Here is a 25921-nt window from a genome sequence, read left to right on the forward strand (position 1 = left end):
TATTTAGGTTTTATGGGTCTTTCTTTTGATATTCCCTTCATTAAAGATCTTAACTTTGGGTGTTGTCCCACATGTATCCGATCCACGTGATGGTGTAGTGAAGAGATAGCTGATCTGTGTAAGTTGATCGTGTTATATTCTTTTCCCTCCTCAAACATGGAGCTCAAGTAATTCATGATGTCCTCTATAGGACATGAAAGGGGATCAACTTGTTAACCACCAGCACTCGAATTTGTTCCAGGCCGATTTGTAACGCTTTCTAGTTCCCTCTGCTCTGGATTTGAAGACAAGCTTCTCAGCTGTTTCTGATAACTTTTCTGTCTTTCTTCCACCCCCGAGATCCTCCATGCTGCTAGCCTTAGGGTCCCGTTCTCCAGTAGTGGATGTGGACTCCCTGATGGGTGTTTCAGGCTCTCTGTTGTTGTTATGATTATTCTGGGATGGGCTGTGAGCATACCTAATAGCACTGGGTACCAGGGTTGTGTTATCCATATTGGAGCTATCAGAATGATCGTTGCTGGAGATTTCCTTAATTTTTCCAGACACCTCCCTATCAGAGAGAATGGGGGAAAGGCATAAAGGATTGTTTGATCCCACTTCTGTACCATTGCATCCACTGCCAGACAAAATGGGTCTGGGTGCCAGCTGTAATACTTTGGTATTTGATGGGAGGTCCTTGAGGCAAAGAGATCGATTTCCGGTTTTCCCCAAAGGTGTGTCAGTCTCTGAAAGATTGTTTGACTTATTTTCCAATCCCCCCAATCCATGCAGTTCCTTGACTTGAAGTCTGCATGTTTGTTCAGTTCTGATGGTATGTATTCTGCAGTAAGGGTGATCCCTTTGGAAATCATGTAAGACCATATCTCTTTGGTTATTGACAGTAGAGTTAAGTTTGTTGGTCTCCCCATTTTGATTATGTGAGCTAAGGCTACTTGGTTGTCTATCAGTAGGTGGATTGTTATATTGTTCAGATTTTTTGTGAAGGTTCTGATTGCTAAGGAGGCTGCTTTCAATTCTAGAATATTTATGTGCATCTCCCTCTCCTCCGGGTCCCACTGACCCCCTGTCGAGATTTTCCCGCAATGGGCTCCCCAACCCCCTTGTTGGCCTTTGGCTGCATCTGAGCTCATTATTAGATCTGGTGGCTGAATTTTTATTGGTTTCCCATTCAGAATTTTCAGATTTTATATCCACCAGGTCAGCTCTTCCTTTGCTAGCTGATCTAGTGTTATCCAGGCTTCGTAGTTCTGGGAGGTTTTCCTCAGATTCTCTTCCATACACTTTTGTAAAAATCTCACTTGTAACGGGGCTGGTGTGAAGGCTGGGGCAGTGGCCATTAGGTTTCCTATCACACTGGACAATTTCCTCAGAGTCACTCTCTTCTCTTCTCTCAGATTTTTGTATAGGTCCTTTGTTCTCTCTAGTTTCTCTTTTGGAATGGAGAATGTCATTGTCTGGCTGTTTATGGTGATTCCTAGGTACTCCAATGTTTGAGTTGGTTCCAAGACCGACTTTTTGTGATTTATCACAAACCCCAAGTTTTGTAGGAGGTGAATGGTTGTATTCCTTGCTATTATTGCCTCCTCTGGTGAGGATGCTGCTATCAGAATGTCGTCTATGTAAATTACTATTCTTATTTGCACTCTTCTCAATAACGAAATGGGTATTTTTAATAGCTTCGTGAATATTTTCGGTGCTGGACCCAACCCAAACATTAGGCACTGGAACTCGTACAGGCTCTCTTCCCATTGGAATCTCACCCACTGTTTGGATTTTGGGTTCAATGGAATCGAGAAATATGCATCTTGGAGATCTATTTTGATCATGAAGTCCCCTGGTTTTAGTATGTCCTTCACATCTTTTAGAGTCTCCATTTTGAATTTCTCGTATGGGATATTTGAGTTTAACTCTTTTAAGTTTATCACTGGGCGGAAGGTCCCTTTTTCCTTCTTCTCCCTTAGAAACAAGTTTGATAAAAGCTGGTTTTCCTTGTGTGGGACTTTTTTCACAGCCCCTTTCTCCAACAATGTCAGGATTTCTTTCTCCACCTGTTTTCTCATTTCTGATCCAAAATATATTTCTTTTGGAATTTTCTTTTGTTTCGGTTGATTTAAGAGTGGTATTTCTAAACCCTTTCCCACTATTTTCAGGGCATTGGGATCTTGCGTTAGTTTCTCCCAGTTTTCTATGAAAAATTGAGTGGCTCCTGCTGGTTTTGGGGGTTTTATCGTTAAAGTTGTTAACAGGTTTTGTATTCCTGGAGATATTTTGTTCAGGTCTAAATTCAGGTGGTTTTCGTTCCTCCTGATGTTGGAGGAGAAAGAGTCTGTTGCCACTTTCGGCAGATAATTTGCCTGGTGGTTTGTTGTTTGTGGCAAGACTTTTTGAGTTTGTTGTGTCCCCTTTATTTGGGGTGCTGGATAAGAAGATCTTACCTCTTGTCTTGTGCTGATCCTTTGAGGTACCATTTGATTTCTGCTCCTCACCGTGGTAGTTGTGTCTCGATGAAGAGCCTCTTTGATTGGGCTGATTGGAATTTGGACGGTTCCTTCTTCCTACATCATTGAAACTATATGAGGGCATCAGTATTTGACTGGCCGTCTTGTTCAGTGTTTTAGCTTGTTTGTTTACACTCTTCATGAAGCTTTCTCCAAAGAGAAGTTCTTTGCTTTCCTTTAGTTCAGAGAGGTAGATTTCTCGAAGCATGGATCCGGTGTCAATTTCTTTGACACCCAAAGTTGTTAGGATTGACTTTCTTCTAAAGAAGTTTGTGGCATTTATTGCCTGTCCAAGAAGCAACATAGCATGTTGAAAGTTGAGGGCTAATTCCTCAAGATCTATATATTGTGGCGTGCCAGTGTCTTTCTGTGCACGTGTTCTCTCTACTCTCTGCCGTGCCAGATTTTGGCTAGAGGGCCCATGATGTCTCTCACTTTTCCAGCTATTCTTTGCATGGATTTGTCTCTCGCTATAGCTTTGGAGCCAGAGTATCCTTTCTTTCGTAAGAAAGTGTTGAAAGTTTGATCTAGTTTCATGATTGGTTCGATGTTTTCAGGGACTGGATTTTCTTCCAAAATGTCACTTTCCAATGTTTTGTCAACAATGTATGTCCGACTGTTGTCTCTGATGTACTTTGCTAATCGATCATCTAAGTACCACTCATTGGCTTTGTTGTTTACACTGAACAACTTTGTTTCAGGGTTCTCTTCCTCTACACTGTTATCATGTTTCGTTCTTTTGTGCTTTCTCTTCTTTCTTTTCTTTTTACTGCTCTTTCTCTTCTTTTTCTTCTTTTTCTTTTCTGGTGATGAGCTGTAGTCGTTTGAGCTGTATTCTGAGCTATTTGAGCTGCTTGAGCTGGAAGACGAGCTGCTTGAAGATGATGGTGATCTTCTTCTTCTTTTCCTCGATTTCGATCTGCCTCTTTTAGGTGATTTTTTGTTGTCGATTTCCGAGATATCCCCGGATTTATTCTGGTTGGTGGTATTTTTCACTTCTGTTATTCCTTCAGCATCCGCCATCTTGGAAAACAGAAGTAAACAAGGACTTAGCCTGCGTTCCGCAGCTCTAAGTGAACTCACTTAGACTGCGTCCGCAAGGCATAATGAATTCGTCTGATTTTCAGCGATATAAAATTACTTGGGTGTATGCCAAGATGATTTCATATTTGGCGAGAAAAATGATGATGACAGTTTTATTTTGATAACTTGACAGATAGAATTTTTACATTTAGCAAAATGTAATACTTTCTACAGAGAAAGTTATCAAGCTCGAGAAAATTACAATTACAAACTTAGAGTTTTTAAATCAGACATCATTTTAATCATTTTATTGAACTCTTTTTACAGATAGAACAATAACATAAATGAATAAGTACGAATTGGAGCAACGTGTGCTCAGATACCTTAAGGAAAGTTATGGGGATCCGGTGCTCATTGGAAACATTGATGTGGAGAAGGTTACCGAATTTATCATCGATCAGTCGACCGCTTTGTGTAATCTAAAGAAGCACGAGGCGTTAAAATCAGGTAAACTGTAGTTGATTGGTCGCTGTCGTGTTAGTCTGAAGTTTTGTATACAAATTTAAAGATATACAAAATATGATTCTTTAAGGTTCATTTTTCATGAAAGAGAAGCATTTGAAAACTGAAACAAGAAAAGTGTTAAACTTTGATGAAATACATCCCAGCTGGCACACAACGTTGTTTTAACGTTTATCTAACGTTCACAACGTCCATTTAACGTTAGATGAACGTTGAAACAACGTTGTGTGCCAGCTGAGCTCTTTTATAAGCATAACGTTTATAAGCATATGCAGACTCAGATTTTGGTACCTAAACAATGGCTCTATTGTTTGAGAACAATAGAATGCTAAGCATGATATAGGGGCAGACACTTTCTTGTAAACAAAAAGACATGTAGTTGCTACAATCATGGTTGAAATATATTGAAAATTCCGGTTATTTTAACGTTTTTCAGAATTTAAAGCTCAGGCGAGAAAGTCGAGCAAATGCCCCCCCCCCCAGCAGAGGTTTTTCAAAGGGGCACCGAAATACAAAAGGAGGGGGCGTACGGGGTTTGCGATTTCCGAAATACTGAATAATATAGCCAAAATTTCCGAAATTCCGTAAAAAAAATACTTGCAATTCCGCTACTGATTTTTTGGGTATTTTTCTTCGTTTTGACTAATTTTCCATCAAATTTGATTTTTCATGTATGAATTCCGAAAAAAGGGGGATAAAAACTTTATAATACCGAAATTTCGAAGCAAAAATTCATATGGATTTCCGATACCGAAACAATTTCAGAATTCCGAAATACCGTAGGAATTTTGCCCGATTTCCGAAATCCCAAAGAAAAAAGGATCGATTTATGCAATTCCGAAATACCGTACGCCCCCATCTACAAAGGGTTAGTAAAGACTTTTCAAAAGAATTAATTGTGTTTTGTTTCAAACCTTGTTTATAGGTGTGGAAAGAAGCGACCAGGAGAAAGCAATCCTCTATAAATTCGTCAAAATTCGTGTCGAAAAATGCAAAGAATCTGCTGAAAAGGATTTTCAACTTGAAAGTGACCTCATTGAGATCGCTAATAACACATTCGAATTACTAATGGATCCATCTAATATAATTTCTGCACGTGTAAAATCTGACACTATTCTACACTTTGTCACCCGCCTAAAGTATGACACTATTTTCATGGATGAACTGTTACATTTAGGAGCTGACATCAATGCAAAAAATACGTACGGAAAATCACCCTTTTCATTAGCTGTTTCAAACTACGATTATGGGGCAATGGAAATGATGCTGAATAAAGCAAACAAATCCTCCGTTGACATACAAAAGACTTTATTTCAAGCTGTTTGTTTTATCCCAGTACTTTTCTCGCTGAAACAAATTGCGGAACTGTTCGAATTCTTTAAAAGATATGGCTTTGATATGAATCTCAGAAACGAATCACAAATATCACTGGCAGAGCACTACATATCTTCTTCAAAGGAACTTTCACTAAAAGTGGTCAAGTATCTGGTTAACAATTGCCACGCGAGCTGTTTAAGGAAAAGAGATGGGTCATCTCTGATTCAAACATTAATCAAAAAGCAGTCATTTTTCCCAGTGGATCCTTCAGTTTTGGAGTACCTCTGTAAATTGGACGAGCAAGACATCAACGAGAAAGACGCTGAGCAAATGACCCCTCTGATAAATGCAATCACCAAGTCTTCAGTTGACCTGTGTAAAGTGCTCCTGGAAGTGGGAGTAGATATTAATATTGTTTACAATCAAGGTATGACATGTCTACATTACGCGGTGTCTGTTTCTCCCAACAGACAGTTTTCCGGGCATGAAAAAATTGTTCATTTATTACTTAAAAAAGGTGCTTCGGTCGATGCTGTGGATTGCTACGGAGATCCTCCGATTGTGTATGCAGCAGCAACGGGAAATATAAAGATTCTTAAAATATTGTACGAAAAAAACAAGCAGTTGGGCGGGGAAGTGAATGATCAGCTTTTTGAGCGAATGATTTCACTGGCAGAACTTCATGGACACGATCAGGTAATTAGAGAGGTTGAAAAGTTACGTGATCCTGAATTCGGGAAACCAAACAAGCGCTATTGCAAATGTGTTTCTGTGCTTTACCATTGGCCAACTTCGTCTGAGCCCAACCGGGGGTTAAGCGTGAATGAACTACAACGACTTGTTGCACAAACGAAGAAAACAATCTCATTGGCGGATGACACTTATAAAAATTGGTTGAAACATAAAGTCGAAGATACGATATTTAAAGAGAAAAACGGACCGAGCCCTCTTGTCTTTCACAAATTCTTTGTCCGAGATAAAAGACTAAAAATGGAAAATCTTGAGATACAAGAACAGTTGACAGAACTTTTAAATCGTATCGCAGAGTTTGGAAAATTGATTGACCCGAATTTGTCATTTAAACCAATTCTTTCAGGAAGCAATACCGAGGGAACGAAAATTGGACTTCTCGATGAAATAGACTTTCTCTGTCACATAGAATTTCCTGTCAAGTTAGAATATCAGATTACTACAGACATTAAAACACCAAATTTGAAGAGAATTGAAATCACAAATGTCGAAGAGATAGCTGACGGTATGAACGAACTGTTTTACAATGACAATAATGGTAAATCATATCTTTCCGCCAAGATTGCCCATCGACTTTGGAAAGTCTTTGTCTCGTCTTTCAAGCATAATAAAATTTGGGAAGGATTAAATTTGTCAATGCCATGGTGGGAAAAGAAGGATTTCTTTAAGCCATCCACACTCAGGTTCATTTCGACAACCAACTTTATTTGGAACAGCCAAAATGTTAAGATGCTAACAATCTCAATCGATCTTGTTCCTACACTTTTGCTTAAAGACGACGAAAAAGAAATTCAAGAAAATCCACCATCCGAAACTTTTCGAACTCTTAAGAGCTTCTTCGATATCAGTGAAAATGAAACTCTTCTTGTTTCGAAACTAGCCCATTCCAGGTCCATAGATGACGTAGTAGTGTTATGGAGGAAGTCTTTTTCGTATATCGAATCAACCATCTTCCAACAACTTCCACAGTGCGTCCGAGATGGATACAAGCTTACAAAATTCATCCGTCATCAAAGCTTATGCCCTGCTTATTCTAAATCTTATTCGCGTAATATTGACAAAATGATTACGAGTTACATGTTAAAAACATGTTTATTTCATGAAATTGCAATGAATATCAAAGCAAGCTCTGGCAAACCGCAATTTGATATTCATACTCCTGCTGAATGGGGTACAAAAATTTTAAGTAGGCTTGAAAAGTTTATGAAAAGATCAAGCAATGTACAAGCTTATTATGACGAGAAAACAGTTTTACATGTTCCTTTGGACCTTGTATTTGAAGGAAAGACTAGTAAAAGGGTTATTGCATTTTGCGAAATTGGAAAAGAATGGTTGCGACACCCATGGGATTTTATCGATTAAACGACATAATTTTAGATTTTCCAATACAGGGTGTCCGGAAAAAAAGTATCGAGTCGCACCAATTCTATAGAAAGAAAGTTCTTGTCTGTGTTTCACTAAATTTGCAATAGTTCTATTTATACTGAGACGGTTAAGTTGTCTGAGACGAGCAATTTAGAAAATGAGCATTATGGAGGAGTGTACTTTCCATTCATGTTTCAACAAATAGGATCTCCTCTGCAGATCACATTTTACAAACTACGTGGGACTCGTTTTTACAAAAATTTTGCCGAAATTTGCAAAAAAAGTGACCCTGAATGGGACAAAAATTCCAAAGAATTTTCAAAATTTTCTACTTTTACTCAAATTTTCCAAAAAACTCTGAAATGACTGATTTTTCTATTTTGGTGTTTTAGTGACCCTACCTGGGACTCGTAGAGGTTAAAAAGGTACCCTGACCAGCGGCGCATCCCCGTAACCCAATTTGCCCTAGTAGCCCCCCCCCCGCCCCGGGACAATTATTGTATTTGTATATATTTTCCTACATTTTGTTAAACACACGCAACAACCTACTGTAAGTGTTTTTCAGCTAACAGAATTAACAGAACGTGTAATAAAACGCTGAATAGCCCAAAACTATTCATATAAGTTGTGGATGAAAAGAGATGGTTGCACGTTTATGTTTTCTTTTGTAAAAAATAATTTCATCTCCCACATCAAATCTTTTGTATTTCTTAATGCGCCTATCCTCGCTCTTTTGTTCTCTCATACATGCCCTCGACCATGTATTAGTGGATTAGAAAATGCGTGAAAAATACAAAAGATTCAAGATTTTTCTTCTGTGTTGCTTTGGGAAATACAATATTTTTCTGAAAAGAAAACAATAACGTACAACCATCTCTTTTTATCCAAAAACTATATGAACAGTTTGGGCTATTCATCCTTTTATGAAAAAAGTTACATTCATACAGTTAGCTTAAAGGGACATTAAAGTAGTAAAATGTAAACATTGCGCGAACCACGTGTCATTAAAGAGAACAATTAAAATCACGTGTCCAAAACAAACTTGTAAAACAATTGAACAATCAAAATTAGCCATATTTGGTTCGATTTTTTATTTTGACATGTGACATTTGTTAATTTCGCATAGCGAAAGTATTACAATAGGCTTTCGCGGTGGCGGCGGTGCGGAAAAAAAATTAGAAAACGAAAGTAGTTGAAACTTCTAGAACATTCTCGAAGTCTAAAATATGGGCTCACTCGCTAAGATAAAATTTAATGATTCCAGTCCGCAAGTGCTAGGTAGGTGGAACCAAGCATTCGTAAACAATGGCGAATTTGATCATGCTGTCACTTGCTCTGGATTTTTGTCTTTTTATCATGTTTTTGGTGTTTTTAGAGTACTTAAAGAGGTTTATATTTCTTTTAGCATAGTATTTTATGTTTGTGTAGTTAGTAAATATGCACCAATAAAATGATAGGAATCTTACAATTAAAGAGTTGCTCTTGAACATCACTACACACAACAACAAATACAGACAAACACAACAGACAGGTATGATCTTCATTTTTACAGCTAGAATTATTTGTTGATATTTGATTAGGTTGTGTTGTAACAAGAAAGTTTTAAAAGGTTGTAAGAAAGATTATCGTTTACTTAGTATTTCACAGAAGAATTCACAGTAGGGGGTGTCAATATATAAGTGATAGAAGTTACTTTTTGTTAATCTAGGTAGGTGCGATGTGTTAATTGTCATTTTCCAGACTCAATCATAGTTTGCAGAGGGGTATGAACCCCCCTAGGTTTATTTCATCCCCCCCTATATACCCATCCCCCCCTTTTGTAATGAAATCTTATCCCCCCTTTTTTTTTACAGAAAATCCGTTTCGAAGGAAACTTGCTTTCCCACCTACCAGCAAAATTATCAACAAGAAAGAGTATGAAGTATTATAGTCACGAGCCAACAATGACAGAATATAACTAGCGTTTTTCATTAATCTTGATCATTTTAAAATCTAATCTAAAATGTGTGTGTTCTGTTGAAAGTTCGTATTAATTTATAGTTTACTTTCGTCATATGATAATAGTTGACTGGAGAAAATTAGGCTGTTTGTTTCTAAGTGAAGTGACAATTTGTATTTGATTAGAAAATTGACCAAAATTTCCAAACCCCCCCTTTTTTATTTGACCCCCCCCTACATTCCCATCCCCCCTAGTTTTTTCGGCAGATCTTGGTACCCCCCCTACAAAGGCCCTCCAGAAAGTTGGCATCCCCCCCTATTAAAAAGGGAGGGGTGCAAACTATGTCAATGTCAATCGATGACTAATTTATAACCAACCGATTGATTGGATGTCGATTGATTTTGATAATCGAGACTATTCTAACTGATAATAGATTAGTTTTTTAATCGATTGGCTGTAAATTGTGATAGTATTGTGATCAATCAAACATCTTTATAATACCAGGCTGGGCTTAAAAAATTGTTGGTTTGCCGTCACCCGACCCTAGATGTGGGTCGGTCAGGCGGCATTTTTTTTATTTTGGCGATTTATGAAATTTTCGTCCATGGAAGGGTTAACAGTTTGTTTACATTTAGGTAATTTTGAACAAAAAACAGAAGTGCTAGCAGGGAATTTACGATTCTTATGCTTGAGACAAACAAGATACGAGTTTTTATTGTTTGAAGTTTTTGAAGGAAAAAAAATCTTCTTTAAAATTTTTTGGGTCGGCAGGTTTCGAAGTAGGGTCGGTCGGGTGACGGCAAACCAACAATTTTTTGGAAAATCTATCACAATTACAATTGATAGCCAATTGCGCTTCCTGTAAAATCTTTATTATCGATTGTCTATCAATTATCGAAATCAAACAATATGCAATCCATCGATTATTTATCAATTAGTCGTTTATTGGAAAAAGTTATCAATTGTATCGATTGAGAGTCTGGCATGTTGGATTGGCGCTTTGTACGTGGGATAGTGGTCATTGGACCTTGGTTGCTAAGCAGGCGTCAAAGTTTGGGATTCCCACTCACAGCGGTTCACTTGGAAAGTGAATGAGCCTTCACCCGGGTCAACCCAAATGGATGCGAGGGAAAACGGCAAGACTGTCGTTGAAGTCTATATCAAAATCTTACTGGAAAATTTGTATCAACTTTGATTGAATACTGTACAATGAATTTGAGTTTTGATTGATCAGCTATATATAACTCAAAAGACAAACTTTTGTATACAGTGCCAGACTCCCACTCAAAACAATTGATTCATTTCAATCAATTGACTGGATATCGATTGGTTCTGTTACCGTAAGTTGGTCTAATGTCGACATCCCTCTTCTAATTCCGACACCCTTCTTTAGAGATACAATTATCCCTATCTTTAAAGAAGGATGTCAAAATTAAAAGGGGGATGTTGACATTAGACCAACGTACAGTAATTGATAGGTATTCGATAATGTTATGCTAATTATGACATTAAGGAAGGCTCGATTACATTAGTTGATCGATTATTCAATAATTGCCTCTAAGATTATCAATCCAGATTGATTATTTAATGGTTGCAAGTTTAATCATTCAAATCCAATCAATGATCAATACTCAAAATTTTCTTATAGGCTTCATTACCTATCGAATATTGGAACAAATTGATTGGTTATTGATCAAAAAAAGAAATATATAAGTCAATCAAATTTGAAAAACATTTTTGCAGAAAAAAAATTGGCCTTAAAATTTCTATCAAATTTAAAATATTTATGTCATTTTCCAAATTTGTGCTTTTCGAGCCTTGAAACAGTTATTTTTTTTATCTAATAGCAATATTTTGCCAGAAATAGCCCTTAATGGCAAAATTAAATTATTTTTATATTTATTTTTCAAGGCATCGGCAAAATAAATGCCCGTTAAAGTTGATTGTGTTTGATTTTGTTTTATTGAGATAGTATATATTATGTATCTGTCATTAAAGTCTGTCATCTCAAAAGTATGTAGATAACTTTAGTTACCTTTCAAACAAATTCTCAGCACCAAGTTATGCTAAAGTAGGAAGTTATATACCGTTAGAATTGGAATGATATATTAGAGGTGAACAATCTATATGACTAAAATTTTGAAATATTGAGAAACTACATATTTTTTCTTTTATAAGCATACGCAGGCTCAGTTTTTGGCACCTAAACAATGGCTCTTTTGTTTGAGAACAATAGAATGCTAAGCATAATGCGAGCCTGGTATAGGGGCAGACACATGCTTATAAAAAAAAACATGTATATTTTTTGATTTATCTACAAGGTGTAAAAATTTTAATATTTTTGTAAATAGTCAAAGATATTGGTATGATATTGATATGTAACTTGGCCACACTGGGATAGTTCACATTTGGGTGACAATAAAGCTCTAGCCCCGTTCCATTTATTGCATTCTATTAATGGTGACAGGGGGGTACTTAGGCATAAATAGGTGCCAGGTATGTGCTGATGCTAAGGTTTGGTTTTTGACCTTCCCAAGTCTCTGAATTATTTAAGGTACGAAAAACTTGAAAAGTCATAAAAATCTCTAGAAGGTTAGAAATTTTTTTGAAAGAGCACATTTTCGCCTTGTCTCTGTAAGGGTAACTTTATTCTCTGTTAGAGCCAGTTTTTCTCAGGTCCGATTGACATTCTCCAACTCTAGTACTCCCCGGTCGTTTTTAATATGATTATTTCATCTATGAATAATCAAATACTTTGCGAAATTTTCGACTCTGAGTCGTCTTGTTTTGATTTTTTATCCGCTGCATACAGTTTGTTTACAAAGTTCGCAAGTACTGTTATGTCCCTTTAAGCCGTTAGTGGAAAAACACCCCCTTTTACTACCATGGAGGTACAAAGAAAAACAGGAGTTTAATCTGTCGGTAATTTGGTCGTTAGTCTTTTGATTTCTTTTATTAAATGTATCAAAAGAAATTCAAAGCTCGCCCGATGAAATAAGACTCTTTACAAGAACTCAAGTTTGCTCTGAACATTCTAACTATCAGTATATTAGCCTTCTAATATACGATAATTAAATAAAACTTAGCCCCACAAAAAACAATTTTATGTTCCATTTGGTTATCCGTTAAATTTTTTTTCGAAAATATATTTTCTTAAGCTAGAAAATGGAAACTTATTTATAAGCAAACGCGATTTCAAAATCAATTTTTAGTCGCTGGATAATTTTGGAGGAGAATATCAAGCAATTGAGTTCACATTGAAGAAAACATTAATTGAAAAATTTTGTTATTTGATGAAGGATTGCCAAGTTTACAGGCTTTTTTTAGTCCAAATATTTTCTTACACCGATGTCAGAAACAATGGGATCTCGTCTCATCTAATTAGATTTCACCAATTGACAAAAGAGCTCATTAAAAATGCACGATACATGAAAATATGATCATGCAAACCTCGTAACTTTTTTAGTTGTAGGGCGAACTTCGTTATAATAACATACTTCTCCTGTTTTCCTTTATACCTCCAAGCTTTTACTAAGAACCATGTTCGAACTCAATACTTTTTTTCCGGACACCCTGTATCTGATTTAAGGTATGTGCACGCCTTCATTTTTAATTTTTGTCAGGTTTCTCTCTTTTTCTTTGTCTAATTTGGTATGAAATAATAAGAGCCAGCCAGTCATCTAACCATTGTTGCAACGTCTAATTATTCCTACGATAAAAAGTATTTGTATACCTTATCGCTGGCCCTTTTTACATCGGCCCTTATTGGCGTTATTTTTGGGCTCGTGGCGTAATAAGAGCCGGCGTAAAAAGGGCCGGTGTAAAAAGGGCCAAGATTTTGCAATTTTAACCTAAAAGCGGCGTTAATTATTTATCATTATTTCTCAATTTAAAGGATTTTAGGTATGATTCGAAGACGAAAATTATCCATTGTTTTACTCCATATTTAAAACTTCAGTGAAATATTTGATATATTCAAAAATCAGTGATTTTCGATGGAATTATTTCAACAGTTTACTACTGAAAAATGACATTTTAATGTAAATTTTAGTCATTATTTACTAATTTGAAGCATAAGTAGCCATTTTTTCAAATTTGGCGTTATAAACGGCCCTAATTGGCGTAAGCCCAAAATTAGGCAGTGGCGTAATAAGGGCCGGCGTAAAAAGGGCCGGCGTAAAAAGGGCCGATAAGGTAGACCTTTTCATAAATTACGTCACGAACATCACTTGCCTCGTATTCAAACAACTACCATGGTGATTATGTCTCTTGAGACATTAAATGATTTTTTTATAAATGGGAAGAAGTTTTAATAAAATCCGTTTGGAGTTAATCACCATGGCAATAATCTCAAAACGAGGCAAGTGATGTTCGTAACGTAATTTATGAAAAGGTCTATCTTCTCCTTGTTTCTCTTAAAAGAAACTTCTTTCTTCTTGTTGTTCAGAACTATTTAGACTACACAATATATATATTGACGAACAATATTCGACAATATGTTTTGCGGACCGTAATGTACAAAGCAAAAACAAGTGCTCTATTCTTGATATGCGTAAGTCATTTTTCTAGCGGAAACACCCTAAAAAAGCCGGGATTTGACCTCTCTCTGTTACTAAAAATAGAAACACAGAGGTCAAAAACCGGCTTTTTTGGGTACTTCCGTTAAAAAATATGACGTCATCTTGACTTACGCATATCAAGAATTAGGAAAAAGAATTTCTTTCTGTAATTTCTGTATATTGTTGGAGTATTGCAACTGGCAAATTATAGTGAACATCTTCGCAATATATCACAGGTATACACAATATATTGTGTGGTGTATGTAGCCCTTTTGATGAATAGTTTAGTTTTCAAAAAAGCACCAAATTTAAGAGGATAAGAATTAAAAAGACAACAAAGCCACGCCAAAGATTTTATCTATAATTTAGGTAGATGTTTAATTTAACTTCATGCCCCATATGTACCTTATTTAGGGGAAACAAGTAAAAATACGTTTTGTGTAATTTTTGAATCGCAATCGCCCAGCTGGCACACAATGTTGTTCCAACGTTTATCTAATGTTTATAACGTCCGTATAACGTTAGACGAACGTTGAAACAACGTTGTGTGTCAGCTGGGCGGTTCCTTTTTTGACAAATTTTGACAAGATTTGCCCCATATTTAAAATGACGGATTGAATTGTTTTCCTTTCTTGTTTTTAAGCGGCATATTTTTCAAATCTGGCGATTTGGTTTACTTTAAATCTGGCGTTATTGTAAATTATTGTAAAATTTTTGGCTGGGAAATAAGTGGCTTTGATAAGTCAATGGTTAAATGCCCCTAGTAAAGGGACAAAAATAAATCTTTTTGGAGGGAAATAAAGCTCTCGTAAAACACATTTTAAAAAAGAGACCCATTTTTTTTATTTATCTCGAAACGAGTGCATAACTATCGCTAATTTGATACTCTTGTCTCCCAAATAGACGTCCTCCCCCGCTAATTTTTAAGAAAAAAAATCTATCCCCTCGCTCTTATTAAGACCCCCCTCCCGCTAATTAAATTCGAATAATGCAATATTTTATTACAGTGTATATAGACCTTAAACTTGTTAAAATTTCCCTTTTTGTTAGTATTGGTTCTTATTTTACGTGTTCATCTGTTAATGACACCATCGGGGAAAGGGGAAAGGGGTTAGGAGTTTTTACAAGATACTTCACTAATTGGTCATTTAAAGTGATAGAGATGACGCGTTCTTTAGAAAAAGTAATAAGATTCTTTTATTACATCTTAACGACCAACCAAATCATATAAGAGCTTGTAAAAACTCCAGCTTGTCCCTTAGAAGTGTCCGCCTTTTAGAAACTTTTGATCTCGAAGCTCCAGTTTTGAAACTAGGCCATCCCAGGGTGTCGAAAATACAAATATAGGGTCTAAAGTACTTATCTGCAGACACTAGGTCATAGAAGAACAAGAGAAAGGTTATTAAAACTCAACAATTTAGTTTTTAACAAATAAAAGAAAATCAGTGATTTATGATTTCTTTGGCCCACCTAAATTCGTTGAATGGGTCATCAAGGGAAAACTGGAAATAATTTGAATAATAAGACTAATAAGTGCTTGAAATAAAAATATCTAAAAACCTTTTTTCGATTTTGGACGTCTTGGACCCGTTTGATATTCAATGTCCGCTAATTGGAGAGCTAAAATAGGGGTTTTGGCCATTTCATGCGAAAAAATTTGTCCGCTAATCAGAGGGTCCGCTAATTGAGTGTCCGCCTTTTAGAAACTTTTTCATGAGGATTTGACTAGGAAACGGCCGGGGACAATGAAATTGTCCGCTAATCAGAGGTGTCCGCCTTTAAGAGTGTCCGTTAATTAGAGGTTTTACTGTATTTATGGCCCTGGTAGACAATTATTAATAAAATGAAGTAATCTTTGAAATACATTTCCTTAATCCGATCATGGGATAAGAACATTCGATGAAAATTAATAAAGTTCAAAGGTTGAAATATACAATAAACACGCTGGACTGGAAATAAAATATGGTTTAAAGATCTCGAAAAATATGACATATCAGAAAGAAAAGTGTTAGATTCAATCCGACAAAGGTTTAAACTCAATGCTTCAAGCATGTTTCAATGAAAAAGTGTACCTCATAGAAATCCCTTTGGGAATGAGCTACAAGTCAAATAGTTTACTTCAATGAATAACTACCGCAATTTACTAGTGACGTAACTTAGAGATAATGACTTTTGGCGTATTCTCTCTAGGGAAATGAATGCGCTTAAAGAAAATCAGCTTCCTCGCGTACACTTGAACAAAATTCAGTTGTATTTTGGAGCTCACATCGATCAGACGTCTGTTACAAACTTCGAAGATGAGAAAACTCTCAGCAAACTTTTAAAAATCTAAAAATCAAATACTTCTGTTGTCTTTCAGGTGAGGAGATTGGTAAGATTGGACTCTTTTTTTACTTCAAAAATATTTGATATATTTCAGGATTCGGCTATTGAATGATGTACATTAGTGTAATTTTTGACTTTTGAAGGACCTTTGGACCAGTTTGGACAATTTTAACTTAAACTTATTTAAGGTGCTAGCCATTTGAGGCCTTAAAACTTACACAATACGTATCTGATCCATCTTAAACCGTTCTTCTTCGACCCTTAGCCCCAAAGAATTTTGTCACAACACGTTAATTATTCAGATTTTTTATAGCAACAACAAAAGAAACCTATTAACTCGACATAAACTGCCTAAAGGGCAAGAGACCCGATATACGGCGAGCCATTTTTCCATTGTTTTCAAGAAATTGTTTTTCATCTTTCTACATTCCTCTGGATTAACTATGTTTTCCTATGGTCGGAGTTAAAATTCGGTAGTTTTCTAGCCAAAAAAAAAAAAAATCAGCAAGGGATGGAAAAAAAAGCACAATATTTTGCAGTGAGGATTTGCTTAGCTGATTATTCTCAGCGGGGACAAAAATTAAGAATATAATTTTACGACATTTCGGTCCATTCTTTCAGCGGGAAGAGGTCCACGTGGGTCTGTGTAAACTAATTTCAAGAACTTTACTTTTCAGCTTAGACTCGTACCCACATTCATTGCATGACAAACCTATGGGGCGTTTTCAAACAAAAGCCGTTCTACGTGTTAGAGAAATTTTCCAAAATGTTGACGGTTCGAGATACCTATCCTATCTACCCAGCTGGCACACAACGTCGTTTCAACGTTCATCTAATGTTCACAACGTCCATATAACATTAGATGGACGTTGTAACAACGTTGTGTGCCAGCTGGGTATCTAGATACCTAGCTTACCTTTCCAACTGGTTTTTATGGCAGACAAAACCAATTTCCACACTGACATAAATTCTCTAACAATAAGTAAGTTTCTTATGCTTTTTTTTGTTGAGTTTAAGAAAATTCGTAACTTCGATTGTGTGGAATTCTGAGGGTATAGACCTTATCGGAGTTTTTGATTTTTCTAAAAAAGCGATGCATTGTGGGATTGTTTTGATGCATTGTGGGATTGTTTCGAGTCTATTACAATAGAAATATCTTAGGAATTCCTCGAGGGAATTCTATTGTAATACACTCAAAACAATCCCACAATACATCGCTTATTTAGAAAAATCTAAAACTCCGATAAGGTCTATTGTAACAGACAAGCAAACTTTTCTCGGTGGGTTATGGTCAATTAGGAAACGCTTTGACATCTTTATTTACCTTTTTCGGACAAAATATTTCGAGAGAACATTAATTGGGATGTTTTACGGTAGTCAGAAATCTTTATGGAAAAAATTTAAAATTGATGCCCTCAGTAATTACTCATTCGCTTTGACAGCACTTCTTTTCAGCACTGTTTTCAAACTTCTTGATTTCAAATTTGTGGTTTTTAATTTGTCACTACTTTGTGAGAACAAAAGTTTTTTGAGGTACACAGCATTTAAGAGTTTAGCGTCGCTATGAAGGCTTACACAGCCTTCAAATTAAAAGTTCCTTCTTTTTTTTCATTTAATTACTCAATGCTAAATCTTCATTAAAGGGTTTTATCATTTGGGGTAAGAAATCTTATCCACTCAGGGTTTGAGGAAGCCAAAAATCATGCTAAGCGTCTTTAGAGTAGGTTATAAAAAAATTCTGAGTAACTTCTCAGTCCTGACACTAGCACCAGCACTTTGGTCAGACGATAGTTTTACTAAAGTTTGGCTTTAGGGTTGAGGCGAAGACAGGTGAAGGCTAAAATTGCCCACGCGAGGAGGTTTTCCTCCTCCGTGGTTCATTTGGCAATTCCCTTGGGAGTTCAGAGAACAATAGTGTAATTATCTGAAACAAAAGAAAAAGTGGTTATCTTTATTATGAATCATATGTGTTAACGCATTTGTTATTTTTTATAAGAAAAAAATCAAAGATAGTGTAGATTTTCGGATTTTTCTTTTTTACTTCAATCATGCTTCAATTTAATAAAATATATCGTTTGTAAAAAAGGGTTACATTATTCCCAACCTTAAAACTCAAGTCCTTAAAATTTTCCCACAAATATTTCAAAATTTTTACTTCAGAAATTATTCAATAATTAGTTAAAATATATTTCAGATGTTTTGTTAGAATGAATTGGAAAACGGGCTTAACACTTTTGCGTCAACTTGCAATCTTTTGAAGATAGTAGGGGCATACCTACTGTTATTCCACTCCGGATTATCCTTTCGACGAACACAAAACCACTATCTAATTCGTAGGGCTGGAAACGAGTTTGATTTAAATGTCCCTCGGGGAAGTGAGTTTCTTTTAATTGATGTTCGCGATAGTTACGTCACAAACATCACTTTCTTCGTATTCAAACAACTATCATGGTGATTATGTCCCTTGAGACATTTAATGATTTTCTTATGAATAGAATATAGTTTTTGATAAAGTTAATCACCTTGGCAATAATTTCAGATCGAGGCAAGTGATGTTCGTGACGTAACTTATGAAAATGTCTATTATCGTTTGCTCACTTACTTATCAATTTTAATTTACGGGAACTGTTATAGGGGCAATCCGCCACCACATTGAACGGTTTGTTTTTGTTTTTATTTGTCTTGATAGCCCAACATGAAATTTTGGCACTCGTTTAGGAAGGCGCGGGATATCGAGTCAAAAATCTCAGAATGAAAACATTGCAAATGGCGGACAAAATTCAGCTAGAGTTGTTTTAAAAAGACTGCATTTCTTTTGGAAATAACATATCATTACCTTTCGGTATGGGATTGGATATTTATGTGAATCGAATCAGCAATATATATTGGACTTTTTTGCCAAGTTTGAGAGTATATTTCGATTGGATTGTCAAGATATTGCTGGATATACATTACAGGTTCAAATTTGATGTAATGAGCTAGAATGATGCAAAGCTGGAAATCTCAATTTTTGTGGTTCTTATCTTTATTTCCTTTTATGATTCGATCTACCACTTATTATTTACAGTTAGCAATATTGAGAAAAAGCAAATAAAATGAAAGATAGAAATATTTGGATGACTGAAACAACGTTTCGACAGTGGTCGCAGCTAAAAATCCAACATGGGTACGAGGGGAGATCAAACAATCACTTTGCCCTCTACCTGTTGAGCAAAGTTGATGAGCTTGTCTCAAGTGAAACAGAAGAAGAAATAACGATGGAATCACAGGATAGTCAGGATGAGGAAGTAGATATCACAGGACTGAGTGGCACACAAACAACCAGTCAGTAAGTACTGATTCAATGTTCAGGTCTTACAAAGGAAAAGATGCCAATGCAATCTTTTCTTCAATTTAAATTGTGTAGAATTTTTTCAACACAGGATTTTTTTACTATCTATGTTATGATGTACAATACTGTACATCCCTTCAAATTTCTTTTCAAAAGAAACCAAAAGATAAAAGACAAGACTCGCATTCCCTAAAGTTTTGTCTACCTCGTAAAACTTTTTGATACAGACAGCAATGAAGTTCACTCTTTTCTACTAGGCAGTTTTCTCGGAAATTTGAATTATGTGAAAGGTGTATCAGTTAATCGGTTGGAGAAAAATGGAGTACTGATATGAAATTGAGTCATCCAAAAAAATCCAGGCATTCAGATTTGTTGCATGCGACTATATACATTAACCCTTTAGACAATCCTCTTTTAAACTTAAAGTTGTTGACAAGGGAGGGTTTATTGAAATTTGGTTTGTGTTTTTTTTTCTAGGAATAACAATGGAAGTCAACTTACAGACAATCTTAATTTGACACCACCTGACCATGAAACTCTAATTGATGTGGAAAGACTTAATTTTACACCACAAAATATTCATGGTAAAGACCAATATTGTCACTTGTTTTTTATCTTTTCTGGGCTTACTGCAAACTGAATTTTTCTATTTCTTTTCAATAATTTACAGAAGGCTCACAAAACATATTCTCACAAATATATATCATAAAGTTTGAATTTCTTTTATTGTGTAAAAATGCTACCGTGAGATTGGGTAACTTACATCAGTGGAGGCTAACATGCATAGCTATCAAATGTTAGCCTCCACTGATGCAATTTACCCGATCTCACGGTAATAGTGTAATATCAATCTGTAACAAAATAATATCTTGTCAAGCATTTACTGGCATATTTAAATATTTGTTTAGTTTCAGGTGATGAGGAAATCCTAATGGAATCAACCCCTGGTCCTGGTGAAAACAGACCAAGCATGTAAGTTTTGAACTCTTTTAGATTTAAAATTTTCTCGTTAAGATAATTGCATTCATTACCCTCTACTTAGATGTCTCAAGGCCACAACTTTTTAAACTATATCAGTACTAGTGTTAGTCCCATTTAAAGTTTAACCTTTGGAAACTTTTCAGACAGTTACATCAATATGCCTTCTTACCTGTCTTTAAAAATATAAATAAAAGTAATCACGGAAAAGGACGCGAAAAAAAAAGACATAAGTGTGAGAACAGAGTAATCAAACTCGTTAGAAAAAGTACCATTAGAAGTCATAAAAAATCAACCTGAATAAATGCAGTCGAAATTCCAGAGAACTTCATAATTCCCCAAACAACATTACATTACTATGTCAAACTCCCATCACATAAATTTTACAATTACGTCAGAGTAGACTACGCTCGCCACCGAAGAGGTTTATTTGGAAAGGGTAATTATATTTTATTGTTCGCTTCTTTTTTAAAGATTTGCCAAGTTGGAAAAGTATGAATTTCTTTGTACATATTTTACCTACCCCAAATATTTGGGACGCTGAGTTTTAAACGAATGGTCAAGTTGAAACGAACGATAAATGTATCAAGGTCTGTTTTATTTACCCCCTGGTGACTTAACAAAAGAGACTTAACTCGATGTTACAATCCAATTATTGAAAGTTTGTCTCGGCCTTTTTAAAATGAGCGAGACATACGTTCTCTGATTACGCAATTTTCATATCAACATTTTCGAGGCATTTTGATGTAACTGTCAGACTCAACCTGAATAAACATTGAAAGTTTTTTTGAAACATCTTTTTAATTTTTCAGTGCATGTCATTTGAATTTTACCGAAGAAACAATGACTGCCTCTGATTACTCGGATTATGAAGAGGACACATTGACAGCTTCTGACTTTTCAGACAGATCCTCAGACGAAGAGACTGACTCTGCAAGTGAAGATGATGTAATGGACTCTGATATTGACGACGTTGAAAATTACTTGTAAGTAATCATTTGACAAAATAATGTTGAATTTGGTTACTCTTAGGTTCCAAATAAACGGGGGGGGGGGGGTTCGAATAAACAGGGGGGTTGGGAAATTTTCTACATTTTAATAAACGGGGGGGGACCTAATTGCCGGGGGGGGTTTGAAATTGTACTTCTGAAACCCAAAAATAAGGTAAAAATAGGCTAAAATCAGGCTATTGAGAGCAAAATAAGGGGCCTTCTCTTTGACAGCTGAAAATATTCTTAGAGATTAATAAACGGGGGGGTCCTAATAAGGTCCGGGGGGGTTGGAAAATTTTCGAAAAATTAACAAGCGGGGGGGGCCGTTTATTTGGAACCTAAGAGTGGTGGTCTGAGAAATTTTTGCCTAACAGGTGGTATTCAGGGGTTCCCACAAATATCAGCAGAGTTCAACTGGGACAGCCAATTTACAGTCCAAATTGTTATGTTATGTTAAAAAAATGTCTGTCGCTCTTGTTTTCACAGTTAAATCTGAAAATATTGTATTTTGGGTTCTCCAATGTTGTGTTTGAAGTAACAATACGATTTTAGCTTGGTGGTAAACTAAAATTGCACAACGCTAGCAACATTGATAAGGTGGTCCTAAATTTTTTTATAAGGGTTTGATTAAGGGGAGGCTCTAAATTGAGCTTAAGCAAGTCTTTTTTATGATAAGTGATATTGACCTATAATTTTTCCAGTGGAACTAACAGTGAAAGAAATGATGAAGCTGATGATACAACTGGAGATGAAATATACGATAGCCAAATTATTGACTTTCAAATCATGCCTAAGACTTCCACCATGCCTGATCAGGAATTTGAAGAAGTTAACGAACGCCAAAACAAAACTTTATCCAACTCGGTAAACATGTCAGTATCAATGATGAACCGCTCTAATTTCTCAACAGACACAGCCCTTATAGGTATGCGTAGATTTTTACTGTAGCCCTGATCTAAGGCATTTTTATAATTTAGGGCTCTTTTTTCATGTTTATGCCCCCAGCCTTGTGAATTCAGATCAAAATAGGTTGGCAAACATGAAGAGTTTAGGTGGGCTTTGACCATTTCAGATCAGCTTTAAGGTTGGTACTGTGACTGGACTGTGACAGGACTGTGACCCACATACATGGTTAGTCTTGACTAAGGCCTAGTTTGGACAGTTGATTATCTAAAGGAGACATTTAACATTTTTGGTTTTATTGAAACAAGTCATTGCATTGATATCAAATCCAATCTTGCAATGCATTGACTTTTACTTTATACAGTAGACTTGTCAAAAAACCAAGGTAAGGAAAAGTGACAGTCTACACTAATGCTGACAGCTTGCATGATGCTTAATTTTGATGTTTCATTTTTTAGAGTGTCCGTTTGAATCCAATGTTGATGCAATCAAACTGAAACTGCAATCACTATTTGACGACATATGCAGTACAAATGACGAGGACGCGACTAGGATCGAGAAAGAGAGAGTTATAGTGTCATTAGATCATTTGGAAATGCTGAGGGGTGATACGTGTAATGTCAAAGTCAATAACAAAATTTGTGAAGGGAAGCTTCAATTTGAATGGACTGGAATAGGAACTTCAAAAACACTGAAATGGGTTTGCCCAAACAAGCATTGTGGAAAGTGGGAGACATCAGAAATCATTGAATACCGTGATAAGAGACCAATATATTTAAATGACATTGTTGTGGCCAGTGCTATTATTCTGTCAGGGAACAATTGGGGCAAATGTGATCTGCTTTTTAAATCGATGAACTTAAACTTTATTGGCAGGACAGCGTTTCATCGAATTCAAAATTTGTTTATTTCTCCAGAAATTCGTGACTTTTGGGGAACCATGCGGAACGGTATCATTGATATCCTAAATGATTACGAGGAAATTATTTTGAGTGGTGATGGTAGAAGTGATTCTCCAGGCTATTGTGCACGGTACTGCACATATGTGATCATGGATCAAATTTTGAAATTAGTGGTTGATTTAGATGTTTTAGACCGTAGAGAAACAGAAGGTGTTTCTACGAGAATGGAAAAGGAAGGTCTTGTGAGACTCCTTTTAAAACTTTCACACGAAATAAGTATTTCTGAAATCACCACAGATGCATCCAAGTCTGTTATCAAAGCCCTCAGGGAAATGAAGAAAGATCACCCGCAACTTTCCTCCCTGGTCCATTCCCTTGACACTTGGCACAAAGCAAAATCATTAAGGAAAGCCCTATCTGCTGCTGCCAAATCCAAAGAGGGGGAAGCACTTGCTGAATGGGTGGAACCTATTATTAACCATTTTTGGCACTGTTCCCAAAGTTGTGGCGCTGACCCCGAAAAACTGAAGGTAAGATTATTTTTGTGTAATATAGCTACTAAAGGTGTGTAATAGATAGCTGTGATAGATGGAAAGATTTCTTAGTAGTCGTCGTTGAAATAAGAATGCTTATGTGGAAATCTATAGCCTGGATATCCAGTCTGAACTTTTTTATTGATTTTGATGCCTATGTGTTCACCCGTCAGCTCGGATATCCAGGCTAGATAATATCTTGAAAAAGAAGATACAAAAAGGCTATGACAATAGGAGCTAGAGAGCGGGATGAAGGTTGGAAAATTACTTCAAGTAGTATTATGTTCATATGGAAAATCTCAACAGAAAATCTTTTTGAAAGTGTTTTCGTTCAGTTGGAGAAAACTGATTTTAAAAATTGCTTTTTTTAAGGACATGTGGCTCGGAGTTCTACACCATGTATGCGGAGAGCATGTTTGGGCAATGGGTCAATGCTCCCATGGTGAGCTTGTTAGAGAAGAAAAGAGCAAAACCCCTCTGTCTAAAAATTCTAAAGCCATGGAGCTTCTTCGCAAAATTGTCTTGGACCCAACCTTCATGGACCATTTAAAATTTTATACCCGCTTCAGGTGAGTGAAGGATTTTTATTGACTAAGCGTTCACTGATAATCTTGAATCTTTTCAATACCTCTTGAGGTAGAATTTTATTTGGATGATCGTGGATGATTTTTTTCAAAAGTGTTGAACACTGAAATCTAATGAAATACAACACTTGATAAGAGTTAATAAATCTTTTTTCTACTCTAATCAAAACAAAAGTGGGGTAGCCTGGAAGCAGCCTGTTTTTGGGCAAAAAGTCCACTTCATTCAAATTGCTCTTTTCTCTTACTTTGCAGGCATACAGGCCATATCGAAAATTTTAACAGTATGATGTTGAAATATGCACCCAAACGTAATGCATTTGAATACCAGTATTACACAGATCGCATGTATCTTGCAGCTGTCGATCATAACGTGCACATTTTCCGCGAAAAAAATGAAATCGAAACGCACTGGGAATCAGATTGTAGCAAAAAAAACTGCACAAAAAAGATCAAAGAATTGGCACGTGCAACCTTTGAAGTCTCCGAAAGAATACCCTCACATTCCAAAAATAATGTCGAAGATAGTACAGCGACGAAAAGCTTTCAAAGACCCATTGCCTCCACTTGCAACAAAGTTGGAAAATGATCCAAGGTTAATTTCTCCTACACTTGGTGGAATTCCTCCGTCAACAGAATCTCTTGTCAAAGAACACGTCTCTCGAATAAACAAAACAAGTAAATGAGACACTGGTCTTTTTTTGAATATGTATTGCTGTCATATTTTTCCAAAACATTACTTTCAAATTATCAAACTATCTTTTGTGCTACGTTGTACGTTGTGCTACACAACACAAGTTTTTAAATAGATTTTATATAATTTTTATACATTTAATACAATTTTTATACATTTAATACATTTGAATAGTTTTCTTAACCCGTGAACCTGGATTCTTTTGTCCTTTCTAGAAAATTCTGGTCATACAATATAGCTTACGAACTGCCCTTTCTTTATTTTTTAAATACAATGTGCCCGCAAGAAAGGTACCCAATGAGTTTATTTATTTTTCAAAAAAAACCTTTTTTAATAAGTTTGGAGGATCTTAATTTCACTTAAAATTTTCTCCGTCGGAGTTAAGTGCGAAGACGTGTCTTATTTAAATTTATATATTTTTAGAATAAAGAAATAACTGTAAAACATTGATTGTATTTTTATTAACCTTTTATACAAACCTTGGTATTATTGAATATATTTGCATGCAGAGTAAAACAACAGTATAAGTTGATAAGTTGATACAGTGGACACTCGTTGATTCGAACTTCTATTATTTGAATCTTTCTATAATTTGAACTAAAACTCAGTCCCCTTCAAGGTGAAACCTTTATAAAATAATTTTTATAATTCGACTGTACGAAAAAAAATAGACCCCCCCTCAACTTCGAATGTGCGAGATTTTCGGCAT

At 35.9% G+C, this 25921-nt stretch overlaps 2 protein-coding genes across 2 annotated transcripts; one reads left to right on the forward strand and one right to left on the reverse strand.

Moving 5' to 3' along the window:
• Positions 1 to 204: 204 nt before the first annotated feature.
• LOC136801792 (peptidyl-prolyl cis-trans isomerase G-like) lies at positions 205 to 3521 on the reverse strand. Its single transcript, XM_067058458.1, has 2 exons — positions 2934 to 3521; positions 205 to 2784 (listed from the first exon to the last, which is right to left on the reverse strand). The coding sequence occupies exons 1-2, from the start codon at positions 3519 to 3521 to the stop codon at positions 205 to 207; spliced, it is 3168 nt and encodes a 1055-aa protein (XP_066914559.1).
• Positions 3522 to 3852: 331 nt separating this feature from the next.
• Positions 3853 to 7736, forward strand: LOC136801643 (uncharacterized). Its single transcript, XM_067058285.1, has 2 exons — positions 3853 to 4028; positions 4969 to 7736. The coding sequence occupies exons 1-2, from the start codon at positions 3866 to 3868 to the stop codon at positions 7470 to 7472; spliced, it is 2667 nt and encodes an 888-aa protein (XP_066914386.1). The 5' UTR covers positions 3853 to 3865; the 3' UTR covers positions 7473 to 7736.
• The last annotated feature ends 18185 nt before the right edge of the window (positions 7737 to 25921 follow it).

This window comes from Clytia hemisphaerica, unplaced genomic scaffold (genome assembly GCF_902728285.1).
Source record: "Clytia hemisphaerica strain Z4C2 unplaced genomic scaffold, Clytia hemisphaerica genome assembly, whole genome shotgun sequence".
Taxonomy (NCBI): domain Eukaryota; kingdom Metazoa; phylum Cnidaria; class Hydrozoa; order Leptothecata; family Clytiidae; genus Clytia; species Clytia hemisphaerica.

Coding starts and splice junctions, on each gene's coding strand:
- LOC136801643 (XM_067058285.1), top strand. CDS start 3,866: ATGAATAAGTACGAATTGGAGCAACGTGTGCTCAGATACCTTAAGGAA. Junction 4,029..4,968: donor GCACGAGGCGTTAAAATCAG/GTAAACTGTAGT, acceptor CCTTGTTTATAG/GTGTGGAAAGAAGCGACCAG.
- LOC136801792 (XM_067058458.1), bottom strand. CDS start 3,521: ATGGCGGATGCTGAAGGAATAACAGAAGTGAAAAATACCACCAACCAG. Junction 2,785..2,933: donor TGCAAAGAATAGCTGGAAAA/GTGAGAGACATC, acceptor CTTCTTGGACAG/GCAATAAATGCCACAAACTT.